Here is a 23,356-nt window from a genome sequence, read left to right on the forward strand (position 1 = left end):
GGAGGGGGAAGGGTAAGCTGGGATGAAGTGAGAGAGTGGAATTTACATATATACCCTACCAAATGTAAAATAGATAGCTAGTGGGAAGCAGCATATAGCACAGGGAGATCAGCTTAGTGCTTTGTGACCACCTAGAGGGGTGGGATAGTGAGGGTGGGATGGAGACATAAGAGGGAGGGGATATGGGGATATATGTATACATATAGCTGATTCATTTTGTTTTACAGCAGAAACTAACACACCATTGTAAAGCAATTATACTCCAATAACGATGTTAAAAAAATAGAATAAAATGGTAGTTGAAATAAATCTCTATGTGTATTTTAATTCATTTCTGAACTCTATTCTGTTCCATCTGTCTTTTTGTTTACATGTGTCAGTACCAATTTTTATGCTTTTATAATGTCTTAATATATAGTAGTTTAGTGCCTCCTTAGTTCTTTTTCAGAACTTCCTTTGACATTTTTGGTAACTTTTTTGTTGGCAGTTGTGTTGGAGTTCTTTCATTTATATATATATTGAAATACACTCTGTTTAAAAGTAAGCTGCAATTATTATGAGACAGGGGAAAGCTTTATGTCCAAGGTTGGGTTACACCTGGGACTGAAAATAATGTTTTGGAAAAGAAGATCAAAGAGGACCAATAAAGGGAAGGAAACATAAATTTTCCAAAAAAAAAATCTACAAAACAAACAAACAAACAACCCAGAAGTACCCTGGAATAAAAACATGCAGTTGAATGTTGTAAGTTATTTCAGCAGCCAGCTAGTTTTGCAGGTCAGCATGTATTACCCTGGCTTTTAAGGATTTGAGAAACATTATCAGTGTTCTGAGCTTAAACTGAAATCCTTGAACTTTCAGTACCTGTGAGCTTGCACCTAAAATTCCAGCTCCTGGCAGGCACTTTACCAGTCACAAGGAGCCAGCATTAATGAGTGCCCCGGCATGAAGCAGAACTTATTGAGAAGCTAACACGTTCTGAGAAAGACGGAGATAAACACAGACAGCAAACCACTATCTTTGAGCCTCTTGTCCTTTAAGTTATGTCGAGATCCAGACTTCTAAGTGTCACTTCGATGGTCTCAAAAACAGGAATCTTGTGTTTGCCACTATTCCAGGTAACCATCTCTCTTTCTGGGAAAAGATTTTCAAAGCTACTACTCTAAAGATCTGATTTGTTATAGATTTGTGGTTTGGGTAACAATGACTCCGACAGTTAGAAGATTTCCTTTAAGAATGTGTTACCAGAATCTTAGGGCATTATATATATTGGTTAAACATACAGATAACAAAATGGTTTATGACCTTAGTCCTATGTCTTCTTTATTTAGTTCTATTGCTATTGAAATATGATGTGATTAATATTTTTTTAACTTTGTTATGCTGTAAAATTTTTAAAAATCAGAAGTGTTATTGACATAAAATGCTGTGGCAGGATTAATTTAAGGTATGTTTACTGTTGCCCAAAGCCATACTTGAGGCTCAACAGTTTTTCAGTGCTGAACAGTGCAGACAGAACCATCTTAGAGTCTATTTTGATTCCTCTGCTCTAGTATCTCATTCTGACTTATCCCTGCATTTCTGTATCTGTGTTTCTTGAATGCAGCGTATCTGAAATACTTAGGTATGAAATATATTAAGACTTCACTCCCCATTTTTTGATAACTGCAAAGTCTGACATTGGAAGTGAGGTGGTAATAATGTAACACTGTGTACTTCTTGCTAGGGTTTCAAGGAAGTGACTTGAAAGTGAAATGCTGGCTTTATTTGTTTATCTGTTAAGCTGGATCCTAAATGATTTCATCTGCTCATAAATAAACTTTCTTTATGGACAAAATTTGAACGTTCATTTTCCTGTCAGTTAGTATGCAAGTCTATTTGCAGCATTCTAGCAAAAGAGAGTGCAACTCATTTTCTGTGCTTATAAATTGTTCATTACCACGCTCTCTGATGGCCAATTCATGACTCCATCTGCAACTCCACAAATCTCTTTGCCCAGACAAACTTGGTGGAATAAATATGAGGTGCTGAAGAAGATGAGTTTGGGATTAAGGGAAAGAAAACCTATCTCATGCAAAATTTCCAAGTCTATGATTTTAAATTTTGTAACTTCTTACTTGTATTGATATTTGTATGTAGGGTCCAGGAAAATAAATACTTCACAGACCTCATCAACACAATGTTTAGGGCTACATATAAATAATATTCAACAATTTTTCTCATTGTACATGAAAATGGTCTCAGTTCAAGAGAAAGACAAACCTATAAGCAAGTCCTCTAGACAGGAGTACTTTCTTTCCTCTGTGACATGAGTTATTGTAACCTATAAGGCTCGACACAGAGGATAAGAAAATTGTGTTAGAATACTTACGGTTTGGGTCTTTTAAAATAAAGCAATCAAGGTTATTAGTTTTCCCCTCTTCTTTGATAAAGAGAAAAATGTTAATCTCAACAGGAATGTCAATGGATCTTAGGTTGACCTTAGCCTGAGAGCAGGTTAAAATCACTCCCTCCTTCGTTCATGTATTTAATATCCACTAACGCTAAGGGAATGGACTTCAGTTTTCATGTAGGGAACTTGATTCCTTTGCGTGAACATAATATTCACAAGTAATGAAACTCCTTCCTCTAGCTAAAATGTGAAAACAAAGAAAAATGCAAGGTGCACAAAAGTTCTTTAGATAAAGCAAAATCTGCCTATAGAAAAAACAAAGTGTTTTCACACCCACCTATGGCGGTGTGTAGGATAGGAATCTGGCTCCCAGTATATATCTCCTGTCACTGCTGAGCTGGCGAATCTACCCAGAGATTTTTTTCAATTACAATTCTTTGCACCAATAGACTCTGCTGCGGAGCTTTTAATTAAAACAGAAAAACAAGCAAAATGATATCAACACACATTGTCTCTAGGCACTGTATTAAAGGATTAGACATGAAATGTTTGGATTTCATTGTTCTAAACATGTGTTTCAGTTGGTGCTATCGGACTCACCATGTGAAGAAAATGAAATGTAAGTAAATAGCAAGAGGCTCTATGGTTCTATTCAGCATTTTCAAAATTCAAAGAATAAAAATGTCTCAAGTCATTTGAGAAGCCCCAACTGAGTTTCAAACGATCATTATAATCATGCAAGAAAAATAAAAAGTAAATTGCTTTTAAATGTAAATGGCTCAATTTTTCTAAAAGCAGAAAAATGCACTTTCATTGTGATCAACTTTGTTAAATAAATAAGGGACCTAGTTGATTTCTAGGTATTTTTGCTCACTGCATTCTCCACACTTGAAGTTTTAAGTGTCCTTTAAGTTCATGAAAGAATCATGACTTCCTCTATGACTCCATCCACCTGTGTAACTCACAGGGATGATGGGAGACAGTTTTCTGGGTAATTTGGTTTCAAATATAAGCAAACTACCAAAGATCTAACCTGTATTATGTGTACCTTTCAAAGTGCTTTTGATATATTATGTGAATAATTGACACTATTTTCTCACTTTTCGTACTGTAGGCTTAATTCTTCTCAGAATTCTATTCGGGAGATGGGGAGAAGGTGCCATTAATAAAGCTGCTGATGGTTAACGATAACTGTAATGTACTGAGACTTTGTGCAAGTGTCAGAAAGCACTTCTGCCAAGCCCTATCTTCTCCTGGGAGCAGCCCTCACTGCCAGCTAGCTGTTTTTATCATTGACTGTTACCCTCAAGGCCGGGGTCTCCGGGCATTGTCTCCAGATTATGAGGCCATGCTGGGTGGGCTGCTTTCCTTGGCCCTGGAATCCTTCACCTATTTCTGATGGATCATCCCATTATTGATCATCTGCTTATTAAATGTGTGCCACTCTTTCAGCTACTGCATGGCTCTCCATTGCTGTTTCTTTGCCTTGATTTTGGACTTGCTTTTTTCTCTGTCTTCTGGTGTTGGTGACATAATGGACTTTTGACTATTGGTGTGCTTACCTAACTTTGGACCTCATGGGTGTCTCATCTTGCCCTTTCGTCTTCTGCCTTTGACCCAGAATAATAGAATAAAGAAATTCATAATTGGAAAGGATCAGAAATGTTGAATCTAATTCCCCAATCAACATGACAGGAGAATATGGTATTGAGGAACTTTATAAGCTAACTTTAGAGTCACTGAGGCTACTGGCCTTCTTTTTGGGTGAAGAAATTGAGGCCCAAAGAGAGTACCAAATTAATTGCAGGACTTAAATTAGTACTTAGGTACAAACTTTTTGGCTACATCATTTTGCATGTAAATGTCTGTTATATTAGTCATTACTTAATATAATTGCTTTTGAATAAAAACAAGAAACCACCTCAAATATAATGCAAATTAACAGAAAATTAAGACAGAAAAGGCAAGAAAGTGGCTGATTTTGTGGAGAGTTCGCATAAGGTAAGTAAATGTATTGAAGGTAGACACAATATTTCAAATATTTTGCCAACACAGGAAGGTGTTTGTGGGATCTATTATTAGTTCTATTTACATTTTCTTTCCAGCACAAGACTAATTTTTTTCTGCTCTAACCCGATCAATTTATTTATTTATTTATTTATTTTAACATCTTTTTTGGAGTATAATTGCTTTACAATGGTGTGTTAGTTTCTGCTGTATAACAAAGTGAATCAGCTATTCATATACCTATATCCCCATACCTCCTCCCTCTTGCGTCTCCCTCCCACCCTCCCTATCCCACCCCTCTAGGTGGTCACAAAGCACGGAGCTGATCTCCCTGTGCTATGCGGCTGCCAATCAATTTATTTTTATAACTGCATTTTTAGTATAAACAATGCATTGCTAGACTTTTTGTGTATAATTTAGATATTATAAGTAATTTAGTGTATGAAATCAAACACGTCAGAGTCCCTCTGAAAAATTACACCTTTAATCTTTTCCCTTCCCCAGAAATAACCACATACACTGATGTACATGTATGTACATAAATAGGGTATCTTACAAAACATAAATAAAATCATACACATGTGGGATTCTGTAAATTAATTGCATTAATACATTGCTGATGATAGTCTACCATATTACCTGGCTTGGGGAAGTTAAGTATTTTGTTCAAGAGTAAACAAGTAAAAGGCAGAGCTTGCATCTGGGCCTATGACTGATTCCTGAGCCTGGGATTTTCACTACAAATCCACACTGCATGTCCAATATTTAGATAAAATTACACACCTGGTGAAATACCTAGGGGTACACAATCCAACCATCCTTTTGGGTACTGTACAATTTACCCACCCCAGATTAATTAGGTCAGGCCACTGGTCTCTGGATGATATGATTTGGCACCTGTCCCTCCCCCAAATTATTGTAGCTGAATTGCATTCCGGCTTCTGTTAAGAGTAATTTTTACAGAAAGGACCCATGAAATTTATTATTGCATTTATTCTAAGAGTACTGTGGGAAACATTGTTCCTGTTGTTAAAGACAGCCTCTTTATGAAGCCCCATAGTTTGAATTTGTCTCTCATTTCTATAGCTGGAATAGTTGTGCATTTGGTGAATAATGCTGCCTGTTTTTGTTCATTTTAGAGGATACTATATAACCAGTTCTTTCTTTCATCCTATTAATTGCTAGAAAGCTTAGATTTACTACATTCAGTTTACAAACTGATCTCACTTTTGGCTTATTCTCTTTGTCTGCTACTCTGTGCTCTCATTTCTAATTTTTTTTTTGTATTTTTAATATTTTCTTAAAGCATTTTGGAACACAGAATATTGAATCCATTCAGACAGTAGTCCACATAGTAATATGAGGCTAGAGATGAATTTTACTCTCCCCAGTTACAATGCTGCATAGTGGTAAGAGACATGAACTCCACAGCCAGACCATTTGGGTTTAAAGCCTGCCTCTGCCACTTCCACCATCTTATCATGAACAAGTTACTTAATCTCTTTATGACTGAATTGTCTCAACTGTAAAGTAAGGATTATAATAGTGTGACCCCACTTTATAGCATTTTAAGTTTGAAAGTGAGTTAATCCACATGAAGTTATACAACTGGTTTAGAAGAATGCCCAGCACAGGAAATTATGGATAATTCTAGTAGAGAAGCCAATGAAACAACTTTGCACTCTTCTTCTATTTATCCAAGTAATGAATTTGCAGTTAATCTTAGGTCCACAGATTCTCAGCACTGAGAAAAAACAATTAAGATCAACTAGTTTAACCATCCCTATAGAGCAGGAATTATCTCCATACATCAAAGTAGGGCACTGGTTGTTCTGGAAGGGACGGAAATTATCTCCTTCGACACCTACTTTTAGAGAGCTCTGATTATTGGAAATGTCTTCCTTAAACGTTATAGTCAGCTCTCACTTCTCCTGGATTTCTTTTTTATCTTTTTGGCATCCCCATCCCAATTTGATCAAGCATAAGTAAATCTCTGAGTAAATAACTTTTTCTACACTGAAGATCTTGCACCTAAAATTTAAATATTTAAAATACTGATGTTGTTCAGACACTTTTAATTTTTTTTAAGAACTCAAAAAATTTCTGTTTAAAAATTGAACTTGTAAAAGACATGGAAACAATGGTGAAGAAGGAGGCACATGGAGTCAGAAGACCTCTATTCTAGTTTAAGTTCTTTGGTCAGGTAGTGACCTCCCATTTCCTTTCCCACTGTGAGTAGACACAGTGTGCAAAATCCTAAAGGTGAAATAAATGATCCTAAAGGAGCCTGCAGTTGTGAAATTGTATGACCACTTTGCATTTCTCCAGCTAACTGCTTCCTGGCCATTTTATTGCATATCAGTAACTTCACCAGTGTGTGCACAGGGTCAGAAAGAGGAAGTAAAGTAAATAAGTTTGGATAATTGATAGCACTTGAAAAAAATATTGAGTGGCTCAATAAAAGCCACTCAATAATTGACACTTATTGAGTGTCAAAAAGAAATGACATAAGGTAGTTAATATTTAGAATTGACATTTTAATAAGTATATGGTCTATTTTCAAATGTAAAGGAGAGAAGCAGAGATTTATATATGGAGGAAGATAAAGCAATCCATACTTTTTTCTGGTCATAAGCTTAGATTTCAAGACTCAAAACCAAGAACCTTGAGCTGTTTTACTGAGCCAGGACACCAGGAGTATTTCTCTACATACATCTTTAAAGTGGGATACTACATTTTAAAGATTTTTTGTATTTATAATATACTATGTAAAAATTTTATGACTACAAAAGTGATGTATGTACATTATAAAAATTCAAAGAATATAGAAATACTGAAAATATAAAGTGCCTCACAATACCATCTTCAGGAGAAGCAAGCATTGTTAGTAATTTGGTATATATGTACACATACTAACTGTATAATACCTATGTAGTGAAATCATTGTATTTACATAGAAGAAAATATACAAAGTAGAATTGAGCTCTCTGTATTATTTTGTTTAATTATAAATATAAATCTATATTCTCTTTGATGAATGGATAATATTCCTTTATAAGGATGTTCCATTAACTACCTTTATAATTCTTTATTGATGATCACTTGTTTTAGGATGTTTTTGAAATTTATACTTCAGCTGCCATTTCCCCCCCTGCCATTTGTACCTATATACTTGGCTAAACCCTGTAGGTGCACACACACAAAAAAGTCTTGTCGTCTGGGTGACTGACGTTTGTCTTAAATGTTTGTGGTAAAATTTTCAAGTTGATACTTCACATATGTTAAAAAGTCATTTCTGACTAGTATAATAATAAACATGACACACTGCTTCCTTAGAGATGCTGAGAGCAATAAATTAGCTGACATTTAAAAATGCTTTCAAACTGAAAAGTACTAAGTATTATTTTAACAATGGCCGAAGAAGACATGATTAAGTACAGCTCTATCTCAGAAGTTTATCGGGCTGTGATGAACGGTTTTCCACTATTTAATGCTAGAATACTTTAACAGCGGCCCATACACTAAGGTGTGAAAAAAGTCCATCAGCAGACATACATTTAGTGCCCGTGTCTGATATAGTGAGGGACTCTGGAATGAATAACACTTGAGTGTCTATCCCTGGGGAGTTAAACCTCCTGAAAATTACATTGTGAACTTTGTTTTTGTGTCATCTTTTTAACCTAAACCCAGGAATGACTGAGTTGTGCCTAGATACAAAAATGGTTTAACCATCCTAATGGAAGATCAACTTCTAACTCCTTGGTAAATGGTATGTGTGACCACACACACCCATTTTACCTTTATTCTAATTTTTTTCTCCAACCAGTTTACAGGCCTGGTTTAGTAATATCTTCCTTACCAAGATATTAAAGGATAACAGAGATTATGAAATTTCCCTGGAGAATTTGCATTTTGAAAAACTTTAGGTCTCTGAATAAACAGAATACTGCAATGGTTATCTGCCTAATGCCTAACACCTATGACATGTTAGCCCTGAAAAGTTAGTCACTACCTTCTCAGTGCACAGCAGTATTCGTAACTCTAGAATCAAGCCTATTACAGTGCAATTATCTGCTTACATATCTGACAGTTTCACATTTACCTGTATTCTCAGTGCCTTAAATGAAGTGGACATTCAGTAAACATTTGTGTAATTATGGGGGGTGCAGTGGGTAGGTGATTGTTGAGGAAATAAGTGTGGTTAGAACAAATACTACGGTCCAGAAGAATAATCCTTGTCCCTCCAGAGATCCAGCACTAACTGCTCTTCCTTTATTACCAGGTGCACAAACTATAAAGATCAGTACACAAATGGCTGGTATATCTGGTAAGGACACCCTCAATTTGTGTTATAAAACATTTAGTGGTATATGACACTCCTTTTCCTAAATAATTGAGATAGAATATGAAATCATAGAGCATAAGAAAACTTTAGGGACCATGTGGATCAACAGAAACATCACTTTCAGGTTGTTGGCCAGTGTTTACTTAAACACTTCCTATGACAGGGAACTTACTCTTTTTTTTTCTTTTGCGGTACGCGGGCCTCTCACTGTTGTGGCCTCTCCCGTTGCGGAGCACAGGCTCCGGACACGCAGGCCCAGCGGCCGTGGCTCACGGGCCCAGCCGCTCCGCGGCATGTGGGATCTTCCCGGACCGGGGCACGAACCCGTGTCCCCTGCATCGGCAGACGGACTCTCAACCACTGCGCCACCAGGGAAGCCCGGGAACTTACTATTTTTAAGAATAATAGTTTATTCCCAAGTTGGATATTTTTAAAGGTGAAATCATTGTTCTTTATCTTGAAATCTCCCAAAATGACTCCTCCACTGATTTTAGTTCTGACCCTAAAAGCCATTCAGAATATGACAAAAAAGGATTGTTATAACTTCCTAAATCTTGGCTTCTGTATTTTCAAAACTAAACATTACCAGTTCTCTCAATTAGATGGTTAGCTTCTCAAAGACAGAGATCCTGTCTTGTCAACCTGTGAATCCCCAGCTCCAACATCTAAAATCTATTTGGTCACTTAACGTACTAGTTGAATGAATGAATGGATGGCTGAATGGAAGGAATAATGGACGAATGAGTTAAGGAATCAAGATGCTGCTCTTTTGAACCACTGTCCAATTTCTAAAGAGAAAACAGTTAAGATTACCTGGCAAGACTGACCCCCTGTAAGCTCAGTGAACATTCCAGAGTCAGTGAAAATGTATGAGTGGTGGTGGGGGATTGCTTAAGGAATTTGGCCTCCCAGATTGTTTGTATCCAGTCCTGTTGAGTTTTTGCCCCTTTCCGGGAAGTAGCAGGAGCTCTTAACTTCCCAGAATGCTCCACCTCACTCCCCTTTCTTCTTCTGGCATAAGGTTCTTGCTGCTGATTTTCCTGGTGGCTCTTCTCTGTGGAGCAGTGCTCTTCTGCCTCCAGTGCTGGCTGAGGAAACTCCAAAATGGTCCCCGAAGACACACCATGGCTGTTTTTGCTGTTGGAGACTTGGACCCTGTTTATGGTAAGCTGTCTACACACTTCTAGACTTCCTCTCTGGAAACCTTATAGTTTTGTGTGGGTTGAAAATCTAATCTGTGAAAAGCAGATTTGTAAACATAGAACGAGACATGGTTTATTGAAGACTCAAAGGCATGCACTGGGGAGAGAGTCTGAATGAGAAAACTTCAGAAGAAAAAGACCCCAAAAGAAAAAGAAAAAATGTGTCCTGGGGAAGTGACTCAGAGTTGAGTATGGGGATAGAACCTAAACATGTCATTCAGTCAACAAGCAGAAGGCAAAAGATACACAGGGCTGGACACTCCAAGTAAATGGTAAGGTTTAGGGTACAGAAGAGCATCTCTGGGATTTTAATATCCATCTATCCTACCCCGTGTTCATAGTCTCATTTACAAAGCTCTCCATGTCTCACTTACCTGCAGTAATGTTGAACAACAATTTACAGATTGTCTGCTGCCACTGCAGAGCCTGAAATACTGGAATTGGACAGGCGAGTGTCAATACTCATGTCCTTTCTCCCCAGACATATTGGCAGCATCCTGATCTTGTCTGCTCCCAAACCCCACCCCCCAAACCATGCCTTTCCTATTATTTCCCAGTCTGCATTAAGAGGTATGAAATGGAGGAAAGTATGGTCTTGAGTTATGTGTAATTGCTAGCCTCAGCTGTAAATGGAAAAATGACAATTTTCTGATTTCTGGGAAGTGACAATTGATAGTTTATTTCTTCATGTTAAGCAGTGTCCTCATCCAGAGACCGTCTGTTATGAAACTTTCCTGTTATGGCACTGCACTGTATACTACAGTTGCCTCAAGAGTGCTTGGTAGAGATTAACAGCTGCCCTTCAGAAATTTGGATCAGCATAAGATTTTCAACAGAGCAGGAGATGTCCTGGAAAAACTAACAGCTAAATAGGAAGTGGGGTAAAAATAAACTAAAAAGTTTTAATATCAAAATTCAGTACTTTTTTTTTTTTTTCGGTACGCGGGCCTCTCACTGTTGTGGCCTCTCCCGTTGCGGAGCACAGGCTCCGGACGCGCAGGCTTAGCAGCCATGGCTCACGGGCCCAGCCGCTCCGCGGCACGTGGGATCTTCCCGGACCGGGGCACGAACCCGTGTCCCCTGCATCGGCAGGCGGACTCTCAACCACTGCACCACCAGGGAAGCCCATCTGTGTTGTAACTTTAGTAAGGATAATGATTAAATCACTATTTAATCATTATTTAATCATTATTTAACCATTAAGATAGGATAACCATTAAGATGGGAAATACTATTGTAAATAAAAGAAAATGCATCATACTCTTAGCATAGTGCAGTTCTTGCTATATAGTAATAATACTAATACTATTATCACTACTAATAATAGTGACAATCAATTTTAACGTGTGTCAGGCTTTGTTTTAAGCACTTTACATTCATTTAGCTTTGTTTTTATGGATGTAGATACTATCACTAGATTTTTATGGCACAACAGCAAACTGAGGTGTAAAAATATTGTGTAATAACCTAGGAGTAGATTATTCAATTAAATAAATAACCCCTTAAGAAAAGTGTTGAACCAGGAGGTGAGACTTATATTCTAAATATGGCCCCACCCTTCACATATTATAATAATATTTGAATTATTATATTATGGAAATTCATGATTCTAAATAAATAGAATGCACTCCAAAGTAATCATTTTGAGTCATCTACATATGGATTCCAGTGAAGCAGCTATTGCCTGATATGTAACTACTCGTGGAATCATTTTGATAATTGTGGCATATTCTTTGGAATCTTCTCAATGGTATTGGATCTTAATCCTTTAAGAAAGAGATCAGCACATTTTTTATATTAAAGGCCAAAATATGTTTGACTTTGCAAGCGTGTGGGGATGACTCACTTCTGCAATTATAGTAGGAAAAGCAGCCAGAGACAATATGCAAATGAATGGACATGTTTGTGCTATTGCAATTTAATATACAAAAACAGTCAAAGGGCCAGATTTAGTTTAAGGGTGTAGTTTCTTTTTTAAAGGTGAATTTATGGTTGTTATTATTGTTTTGGGAAGAAGAAGCCAAATCATTCCCAGAAAGGTAAAGACCCCTGTGAATAAAAGAAAAAATATAAAGAGAGAAATGGCTATAAAATATTACTGTTGATTTCCTGTGTGACTCAAAAACAGTCTTTCAAGCCAATACTAACAGAAGACTTCCCAAAGAACTATTGGAATAAGTGCATGATCTCTCAAGGTGATCAGTTTCAGGAAGAAAATGTTTGTTTTTTGATATATAATGGCTTGTAGTGTGCATAATCTAAAGTCAAGAGCTTTGATTTCAAAATTTAAAATTTGAGAATGCCTTTCGTTTATTGCATGTGTATATTTTAATTGAAAACTTTTCACAACTTGATATTTTTACTATTCATCATAGAGATGTTGAAATTAATTAATTGTGTGAGTTGCAGTTTACAGAGCATACATATAAAATAATGAAGTTCAGAGGTAATACTTTAATGTTTCTAGTGATATTTGCATATCTCATGATGGAAGCATTAGCTAAAATGCCATTAGTGTTTACAGGAATCTTGTCTTCTGATCTTCCAAAAGGGCTATTTCTTCTAGTTTCAGCTGTTAAGTTGTAGGTGCTTCTTTATGGCTTAGTCAATGATGGTCTAATCGGTTCATGAGAGCAAATTTTCTTGCTGTAATGACTAAACTATCGTGGCAGAGAGTGATATGGTTGTAAATTTTTTCTCAAGGGAACAAACAATTTTCTGTTGCTCCAGTGATCCAAGAAATGCCAGATTTTATTAGGCAGTTCATGTGCTTCTGTTTTATGCTGACTAGAAAGATTATATCTCCACCTTTCTCTTTCCAGGGACAGAAGCAGCTGTGAATCCAACTGGAATTGGAATGCACCTTCAAACTCAAAATCCTGAATTGTATCATGTTCCATGTTTTGGTGCTTTAGGCCCCCCACCTCCATATGAAAAAATTCTAAAATCAAGCCGATTTTAGATCTGGATGATTAATTGAAACTCAGAAATATTTTTAATTCCAAAACATAAAATTTAAGAACAGTTCTTTCATTTAGTGGGAATTCCTAGAGATCAATTAATGTAGTCCAAAAAAGGACAAATAGACAAAAGCATGAATGTAGGAAAAGAATTTGGAGCATGGAGATGTTACCGTAGTAAATTAGTGGACTCTTGGTATGTCACTGCTGCTTTATACTTTTATGCTCCTAATCAAGTTTCTCCATGTACTCAAATAGGCAGTACTTAACTCAAGGAGTGGCTTCCATTAAGTTTAGGATTTTGCTGTCGTACACATCACAAATTTTTCTGCCTCAATCTCTATTTTAATTTGACCTCTTCCCTAGTATGGAGTCAATAAAATTATCATAATTTAACAGTGACCCAAATAGAGATGCATACATGTCCAGACCCAGAACCAGAAAGAGAATATTTGAATTAAGGTGAGGGGAGAGAGTAGGAAGAAGGACCATTTGGAGTTGAAGGGTGAAGGATGAATGAAGAGGAAGATTAAAAGTTCAAGGAGTTGTATGTCACAGCCTGAGAAGGGAGAAAGTGTTGATTGAAGCTGAAGGAGACTACTTAAGCTGTGAGGCACATGTAATCCCACAGTGTGGAGAAGCAGAGGCTCCCATTTTATATGAGTGAGTGCAGACTCCAGAGCCCAAGACCAGTGCCTCAAGACTTGGCATTTCTTAGCAAACCATGGTAAGGACCCTTGGCATAGATATCAGTATTCCCATTGAGGACTCTAACTACAGAAGTAGCAGTGAGATATCATCAAGTGACATTTTTGCAGTGGCCATGAGCAAGGGGTCCAGGAAAAGACATCCGTGGCAGACGCCATATGGTCTTTGTTGAACAGAATGGTTGACATCTTCACTTGTTAGTCTAATATACCTTTCAAATTTAACTTTGACCAAGCTTATCTCCTAATATCTTCCCAAACATGTTTATCCAAACCTTCCCTATCTTAATTGATGGTAATAGCAAGCTTCCAGTTGCTCAGACCAAATAACTTGAGCCTTGAGTTTTCCGTTTATGTGACTTCCTACATCAGGAAATGCCTTAGCTTGGCTCTACCTTCAGAATAGTTCTAGATTCTAAACATTTCTTATGCCATCTCTGGTGTGAGCCGTGTACTGTCAGTTCTTCCCTGGATTACTGTAATAGCATCTAAATGGGTCTGTTTGCTCCCAGCTTTGCCCTCCTATATTCTATTTCCAACACAGTAACTAGAGTAGGATTCTTATAGCATAAGGAGGATCATGTTCCTTAACTAAACTCCAATGACAACATATCTCACTCAGAAAATGACAAAAGTCCTTGACACATGGCCCTAGAGGATCCCTATGCCACTCAGTTCTCCCTCCTAGTGACTCTCACCCTTACTCATTTGCTCCAGGAACCCTGCCCTCAAACCTGCCAGGCTGTACCCAACCCCCATCTGACCTTTCCAGCCTTAGCGCTTTCTGTTCCTTTTGCCTGCAAAACTCTTCTCCCGGATATCAACATTGCTTCACGTCTTCACCTCCTGTAAGTCTTTGTTTGAAAGTCACTTTTTCAGTGAGGTCTGCCCTGATTACCCTACTTTAAATTGCAATTTCTCCCAACCCTAGCACTTTCACCTCCTTGTCTCAGGTACACTACTCCTTTTCCCATAACATCTATTGTCTTCTACTTATCATCTTCTACTATACTGCATAGTAAAATTCGCTTTATAATCTGCTGTCAGCCTTCCCTTGCTAGAACATAAATCCACGAAGGAGGGTTCTTTGTATTATACACTAATTTATATCCCAAGCCCCTAAAGCAGCCTGGAACTTAGTATGTATTCAAACAATTTTATAAGTAAATCTCACTAGTTCTCAAAAGTTCCAAAAATAACTGGATGGGAATTTGACGGGAATGAAGCCTTACAAAAGTGACTGTGACTAAGAGCCAGGGACAACTGACAATGCTGTATAACTTTAAGTTATACATGGTAGATTGAACATATCCATTCTCTTCTTAAACCCATGAAGATTATAGTAAAGGAGTAAAAGGGCTTTTTAATTCACAAGAACAAAGAGAGTGGCAAGAAGATGATGAAGAAAATTAGCAACAAGTTTTAGTACATGGAAAGATGTCTAAGATAGGTAAAGATAGATAAATCATAACTGACTGGGGTTTCAAGTTTCTCCGCTATGCTAAAGGACCTATGGAAAGAAACAGAATAATCAAGCAAATTCCTGCTGTACCAATGCAGAAATGCCCAAGAGTTAGAGGCAAGAGAGGTGAAGAGAATTTTGGGAATGATGATGAACTTCATCTACAGGAAGATAGCATTGAAGCAGCCCAGAGAAGAGCCAGTTCCAATCAGAACATGACAGTGAATAGCTATAGGAGAATAAGAGGTAAGATTAAGGAAAAAATCTGTAATGAAAAGGTGGTGATAAACTAACGATTGGTAAATGGAAAGTGAAGAAACTGAAAAAACAAGGTGATTATAAATCTATGAAAAACAAAAGTTGGATTAACCAAATGGTTAAGTTGTGAATAATGTAAATAATTGATGTTGAATTATAAAATGAGGGTTATTCATATTGACAGTGTAGGCAGAGGAGGAAAGTTTGAATGAGGGTTAGGATTAGAAAGTAAATCCTAATCTCAAATTGTGTGGAATCAATGAATAATATCTAAATTTTTTAAAAAATCAAGAAATAGTAGTAAAGTACATCATGTGGAAATATCATAAATATCTGAAACAAAATGCCAAAGAGTTGAAAATTATTTCCTCAAGAAATAGTATTTGGAGATAATGCTGTGTGGGAACAGGTAGAGCAGAGATGTGTTGATTTTCGTCATGAGCCTATAGTACTATTTGACTTTTAAAACTAAATGCAAGTGTTACTTTAATAAAAATGAAGTTAAATAAATAAAGGTTTGGCAGATTTATACTTTGCAGTTGCAAACAAACAGAGGAAATCATATCACAAGGAAAAAAGTTAAACATAAGTGTCTTTAGGTGGTGGAGCTACGGGTGATTTTATTTTTTATTCACTTTTTTGGATTTTTCTAATTACTCAATAACATGTGTACATTACTTTTATAATTGAAAATCTCAGCAAAATTCTGTTTTAAAAAAGCACAAAACACTGCCTTCATTTAATAGATGAGAAAAATGGGCTTTGGAAATAAAATTGACTACTCAAGGTACATAGCTAAGTAGTGTGAGACAAAACTAGAGACTATTTTGATCTTTTAATTCCTGCCGCAAATATTTTTTCACTATGATCTTTTATCTTCAGAAGTGGTTATAGAAATTAACATCAGAGTATGTGGGTTATAATTACATTTATTTCAAATATGTAACTCTAACAAAAGAGATTTTGGTCATATCCTATAAGCTACGTATGTTAAAATTCATTCCAGTTACAGAACAGGCAGCAGTTATAATTAACACATAGAAAAGTATAAGCACATCTGGAAACAGGGCTAGTGATTCAGCAGCTGGAGTTTGATGAAGACATTAGTGAAAGTCAGGGTTGAAGCCGTCAGAATTCATTTTTAAGTGACTTGCATTTTATGTGCCAGTGCAAGTCTAACCAAAGTTCATGCTTGGTGTGTGGTTGGTTGGTTTACATTTGGGGGCTGCGGAAGAAGTGTGGAGAATAGGCTGTAAGCGGTTGGGTAGGGTTGACAGAAAATAGTTTGTTTTCAGAGAAATTTTCTGACAAAGATTTTTTATCGAATATCATGGGTCACATTTTAATTTAATGTCTTAGAATACTTACTGAATGACTGCTGTATGTCAAATATTGTTCAAGGTTCTGGATGTATTTCTCCGATAAACTTTGTTAGTATTATTTTTCATGATACTAGAGTTTCCACTACTTTAATCTGACCTCCAGACAGAGACTCGAAAGTTCCATAGCCAGTGCCCTTTATGGTCCACTGAAAACTACTGCAAATAACAAAATGATAAAACTAATTTGGGTTATAAGATTATCATGATATCTAAAATAGAAAAAAAAAGAAACCTGTGTTCCTTTCTGTCATCTCATTTCTGAAAATCTTTGCCTGCATCTTAGTTCATCAGTAAGTCATTAAAATTCAATTTAACCTGGAATCTCAGATTTTAATTTTGATAGGACTAGATTTTCTTATTCTTCCCATGTTAAAGAGCATTCATTTTTTAAAAGGAGGTTTGTCTTACTGCTGAAGGGTGTAGCTTTTTCTTTGAATGTCCAGCAGAGGGCATGAAAACCTACCCATGATTCTAGCCCAATGGCTAGATTTGATTTAATGGCTAAAGGGAAACCATGAAGCTAGGTTTTTGACACACTCTAGCAGAATGGAATAATAATGAGGTTCACATTTGCAAAGAGGCATTTAGTACTTTAGCTCTTGTTGCTCACAATTAAGCTGAGCGCCAGGTGAGACACCTGCCATCAGAGAGTCTAGAAAATTTGAAATGTACTTCTGAGGGTGACACTTGTAAGTTTGAGTTGCCTAAAAAGGCAAGGTAATTTGTGTATCTGCTCCTTATGTGGTCTATGACACCTACAGCACTGACCCTATAGGTCTAGTCTATTACTTTTCTACCTGACCATGAGTTCCCCTTTAATTTTCAGTTTTGTAATTCCAATTTGTTTCATTTGTGTTAGGAGCACAACTTTTATAAAAGACAACTATAAAATTCAGTATCTTTCATGGAAATGAAATAGAGCTAGGATAAGACTGAATAGCATTCAGCTGGACAATGAAATGAAACTCAACCAGAATATTATATTTAAGGCAAAATGTGAAATACTTCAGGTTTGAATAAGAGAAAATGACACCATGAAAATGTGTTGACTATAAGGCTCCACTTTCAATAGAGAAAGATTTTTTTAATCAGAACAAGGAAAGGAAATAGAGTATACATTCCAAAGGAATCTTTCACTTTTAAATCCATTTTGCTTTGTGATTTTGTACAAAATAACAATACAAGCTTTTTTCTTCCTGCTTAATACTACGTCTTGGAAAAATAGTATATATTTTTTTGTTATATTACTAAATGTAGTTCTGGGAAAATGAAATGAAAGTAATGTCCTTTTACAAAATGATATAATTTGGTGATAAACAAAATGTAATTTATATTTGCGCATTTGGAAATAGTTATTTTTCCCCTTCTAAAATTATGCCAGCCTAGATCTATCTGATTCATGAAGCAAGTAATGTATATCAATCAAGATGTCAGATTTTTATATTAGTAAGGTGAAAAATGGTATTGCTCAGAAGCACTGAAATTATCAAAGAATTCAGGTATCTTAGTTTCATTCTCATGTTTATTGAGGAAAAGTTTCCTCTTTGGAAAATCTGTTTATGGAATGCAGTAAGCAAAATTTAGAGAATTTCCCTTTCACTAGTAATTAATATAATTTTGTCTTTCTTTATATTTAATAAATTGTCAACTTTAACTTTTTTCATCGAATATGAAACCTGAATTCATCTGTCAATTCAGATTATTCTCTCATTTATGTATCTAAATATGGATAAATTTATACTGTTAAAGAGCCTTAGGTACCACTGACTAATTGCATTTTAGATTTAGAAGGTCTGGAGCTATTATTTTTTCATGAAGAGTATTGAGAGACACAAAATAAGAAAGCCTAGGGACTGATTTTAAACCATCAGTAGACGATTGCATGCTTACCTGATACCATGTGGAATGCTTGTCACCTGTGACATGGCCAACAAAATAGATTGATGCTATATGAGGAGAGTTGGATGAAGGGTTGGGAGGCCAATCTCTCAAGGATACCAAAACATTACTGAGGCTCTAAGGTCTTTCTGGAGATAAGGGGTTTTTTTAAGGAGAGTTTGTGGTTGAAAGGAATGCTTTGATAAGCTGTGTAAGCCAGTCAAAGGATACACTCAAGTAACAATAGATGGTCACTAAAAAGGGTAAGTCTGTGTAACCCCAGGAACTCTGCTTTGCTGTTTAAGGTTTAAGTGTTTGGGACCAAAACTAAACTGTGTAAGCCTTCAGAGGAGAGTTTTTCTACTTTATAAATACAGTTTTACTATAAATTTATTAGCATAAGGAGAGGATTCCACTAAGAAGAAAACAAGAATTGACATATGCTCAGAACAACCAGTACTGGAACATTAACTCCATGTGATTAAGCCTCCACTGTGTTTTTAGCCTCCAATTTTTATTTTCCAATAATGCATTTTATTCTTAGTTTCCTTCACCTTTATTTTGTCTGTTTTAGACAAGGTTTGCTAACTGCTTCAGTTGCTGCTATATTAACCAAATTAGCTTATTTTGTTTTTATTTACTAAACTTGAAGCTCTTCCCTTCACCAGTAAAATAAAGCCTCCCTCCGATTTCCTCCTCTAATCAATACTTCTTGCTCCATAGTTTTAGAAAACAAAGGCACTGTATAATGTAGTTTAAATTTAGTAAAAGGAAAAGACATTTTTCAGACAATTGGAACAAAATAGACATTGGGAAGAATGATATTAAGGATTTGTTGTTTATGTTGTTGACTGTGATAATGGTATTGTAGTTACATTGTTAAAGTCTTTATCTGTTTTATATATATATATAAAATAAGGTATTTATGAGTGAAATGATTTGATTTCTGAGATCTATTTTAAATAACCAAATAAATAAATACTCTTATTTTCTTAGTTTCTGGCTCTGGAGAAAGCCTATAGGTTGAATTTGAGCATATGGCCATTTTTCACTTGCTAACTCTAATTCTAGCCTGTGGCTCTACTTTGCCTGAGCAATGAAACTTAATAAACTACTGAACCTTTTGCTTAGCATATATTTTATTTTAAGGATATTACGTTGATTAGCCCATTGTATACCAAAATTCAGTCAGCCAAATATGGACTTACCCATTTTTGATAACCCAAAAAGCATTTTTACTTATTTTTATTTAATGTATTTTAAAATCAACTCAGTTTCAAACTTAAATGTATTTAAATGAAAAGTTCAAATTGTATTCTAAGTGGAAAACATGTTTTTTCATATCCACATAAAAATAAATCGACGGCTGTAAAATAAAAATATTCAATGTACCACCTAAAAATATTTCAAATGCCATGGGTAGGAAGTATAACACACTTTGAGAAAATAAATACATGTTTTGAAATTGGGAATAGATCACAGCAGGGTAGTAAAAACAATAAAAAAATAATTTCCATCTGCAGAAATAAATATTCAAACAATTAGTGATTATTTTTTAAAGTTTATCAACTGTACTCAATTTAGTTAAATAAATGCAAATCAAAACAATAATATGATATCATTTTTTTTAACCCATAAAAGTGGTAACAATATTAAATGTTGCTAATGTTGGCAAGGATATGAGGAAACAAGCCTTTTTATATACCACTGGGAGAAGTGTGAATTAGCATAACATTTTTTGGAACCCAATTTGGCTATGTGTATCAAAAATGTTAATACATATTCTCATAGATTCAGCATTTCTACTTTTAGACACAGTTGGAAAGTAATTCTATAGTTGTAATCCCATAAGAAGGCAAAGATGCTTTTAAAAGAATATTCATTGCCACAGTGCTTATGATACAAAAAGCGGAGGAAGTAATGGAGATGTGTAAGGGGACAAATTAGACAAGTAATGGTACATATGAACAAAGAACTATGCAGCCATTAAAAAGAATAAGGTGATATGGAAAATGCCAATAAGTATAGTTAACTATTAATTTTATTTTTAAAGGGAAGATAAAGAGTATGGTGTATACATTTTCAAAGGATCCATATATGCCATAAAATTTATTTTCTTTGTAAAGACATAAGAAATATGTGATAGGTACATCTTTTGGGAGAGAGGTGGTGGGGGGAAACCATGGAGGTGGGTAAGAGAGACATCGTTTAATACTTACATTTCTGTACTGTTAATTTGTGAAAAATCTTATGCACGTATAAGTTTCCTCTATGTTAACAAACACTCTCTGGGTACAGGGATAAATGGTGTTTTTGTTTGTTTGTTTTATTCTTTATTCTTTTCTGTTTTAAAAAAGTAAAGATTACTTCAATAAAACTTTAAATGACAAATCACCAGCTTTTTTGAACGGAAACATAGAGTAACCAATATAGGACTGTGTATTATATTGTTTTCCAATTAATTACAGCATATCAAGGGCCAACATTATTCACTGGAGAGTAACTACTTGTAGCTCAAAAGCTGCAGAACCTGCTCTAGGAATGCTTTTTCCACATAATCCCCAGTTTATCTCCTTAAAATGAAAGTGGAACTATTCTCTCCAGCATGAGGATGTTGACATAAAGAAACAAAACCAAAAAGGTAAAAGAACTGATTTGAAAGATGAAAGTGTAAAGGAGAAGATATGGTAGGAATATTAATTTGGGAATGAAACTTATCTCTGTGATGGTGAAGCCTGTCTTCAATAAGACTTTGCTCCTTGGGTGATGCCTCAAAGCGGTTAACTGTAGGAGGATAGTTATCCTACAGAATAAAACTAGCACCTTATGACCTTGGCTTGCATTTCTAATGGTGGCACTGAGGATTTTTTAGCAAACATCTTCATCTCCATTTTCCTACTTGGAAAGAAGGAAATACTATCTTCCTAGGGTTTTCATTTTAAAGTTATCTTGTGAATATATTGAAACCTCCTTATCCCAATTATGCTCTGAGGACATTGAACTACATGTAATTTTCAGCACATTACTTGCCCTCTCTTGGATCTATTTCTTTGTGCATGTTTTCCTCTTTACACAGAATTCTTTCCCCTAATTTGTTTTCTTTGAAAATGCCTGTCAACTTTCTTCATGCAACTGAAATTTCCCTCCTCTATGAAGCCTTCCCTGACTCCACAGGCAGATGCAGAGATTGCTTGTTCCATGACGTTCTATACATACCCACATTATAGCAATTATTTTATTGTACTCTAAGTTTCTTCTTTTTTTATGCCTCTGTCCTCTCTGCGTCTTTGGTTGCTTGAAAACATAGAGATGGTCTTTCAGTAAAACTGCACAAATGTATGCATTAATAATGGAAGGAATAATCCAATGAACAAATAACTGCATACAATGGATACAAATAAAATGCTTACTTTCTCCAGGCTAGGGTATTATCATCATTCACTCACTCATTTATTCAAAAATATGTATTGAAGGTCTACTATGCATCAGGCACTGTGCCAGTTGCTGGGAACAGAGCAGTATACGAAGTATAAAATGTTTTACCCTTTTAGAGCTTGCAAACTTGCAGGAGATCACTCATAAGTGAAGTGCAATGGGGGCAATGAAAGCAGAGCCCTCAGGTGTTAGGGAACCTAGTCTAGTGGAAGTCAGAAGAAGTGATGTGTTACTAGAGATAGGAAGGATGATAGGGATAAGAACTGGAAAAGAAAGAAGCTGTTCCAGAGCCAGAGGCAAGAGAAGCATGGGGCGTCTGAGGCAGAGAAAGAAATGCAGTCTCGTTGGAGGGTGGAGCAAAAGAGAGAGTGCTAAAAAAGAAGTAGGAGAGGTACCCACGGACCAAGTCATGATTGACCTTTAAAAATCATGTTAAAGGGCTTCCCTGGTGGCTCAGTGGTTAAGAGTCCGCCTGCCGATGCAGGGGACATGCGTTCGTGCCCCGGTCTGGGAAGATCCCACATGCCGCGGAGCGGCTGGGCCCGTGAGCCATGGCCGCTGAGCCTGCGCAGCCGGAGCCTGTGCTCCACAACGGGAGAGGCCACAACAGTGAGAGGCCCGCGTACTGAAAAAAAAAAAAAAAAAAAATCCTCCATTTTACTTCTTTTTTTTCTGAATTTTTGAATTTTATTTTATTTTTTTACACAGCAGGTTCTTATTAGTTATTCATTTTATACATATTAGTGTATATATGCCAATCCCAATCTCCCAATTCAACCCACCACCACCATGCCACTTCTCTATTTTACTTCTATCATGTTATTATCAAAAGTAATTGAAACAGTAAGCACATTTATAGAATGAGGGGGTTAAACAAGATGACCTCAAAAATTCATTCTAGGACTAAATCTCTACTTCTAAATCATTATTGTAGTGATTCCTAACATTAAACTTTTTCTTTTATGTTTTAAAAAACAATTTGAAGGAAAATAGCCATATTCCCAATGATCACTCTGTGTATGTTTGTGTATGTGTGTGTGTGTGTGTGAATTTCTAGTTCTATGCAGAGAATTAGTTAAGATACCCTGTAATACTTAGATTTCCATTCCTATGATTACTTCTCTCTAACATGAGAGTTAAATGAGGGTAAGGTGATATGAATAATTAAACCGATAGGTGTCACTATGGAAGGCTAATTTTCAAATAGAATAATAATCTAGATGACATCCTATTATTTTTTACATATTTTGCATTATTGTAAAGTTTTCTGGAATACCCTCACCTTTTCCTTATTTTTTTTATATTTTATATTTTTATATACATTTTTA

The 23,356-nt window shown here is 35.9% G+C and overlaps 1 protein-coding gene across 1 annotated transcript; it reads left to right on the plus strand.

Annotated features, from left to right (window-relative positions):
* The first annotated feature begins 1,043 nt into the window (after window positions 1-1,043).
* Window positions 1,044-12,908, plus strand: TMEM207 (transmembrane protein 207). The gene is made up of 5 exons (XM_027121217.1): window positions 1,044-1,118; window positions 2,974-3,011; window positions 8,682-8,726; window positions 9,766-9,908; window positions 12,769-12,908. Exons 1-5 carry the CDS (start codon window positions 1,044-1,046, stop codon window positions 12,906-12,908), a joined length of 441 nt encoding a protein of 146 aa, XP_026977018.1.
* Window positions 12,909-23,356: the final 10,448 nt, after the last annotated feature.

This window comes from Aethalodelphis obliquidens, unplaced genomic scaffold, assembly GCF_003676395.1.
Source record: "Aethalodelphis obliquidens isolate GAN/ISIS:26980383/991018 unplaced genomic scaffold, ASM367639v1 scaffold1, whole genome shotgun sequence".
NCBI classification, from domain to species: domain Eukaryota; kingdom Metazoa; phylum Chordata; class Mammalia; order Artiodactyla; family Delphinidae; genus Aethalodelphis; species Aethalodelphis obliquidens.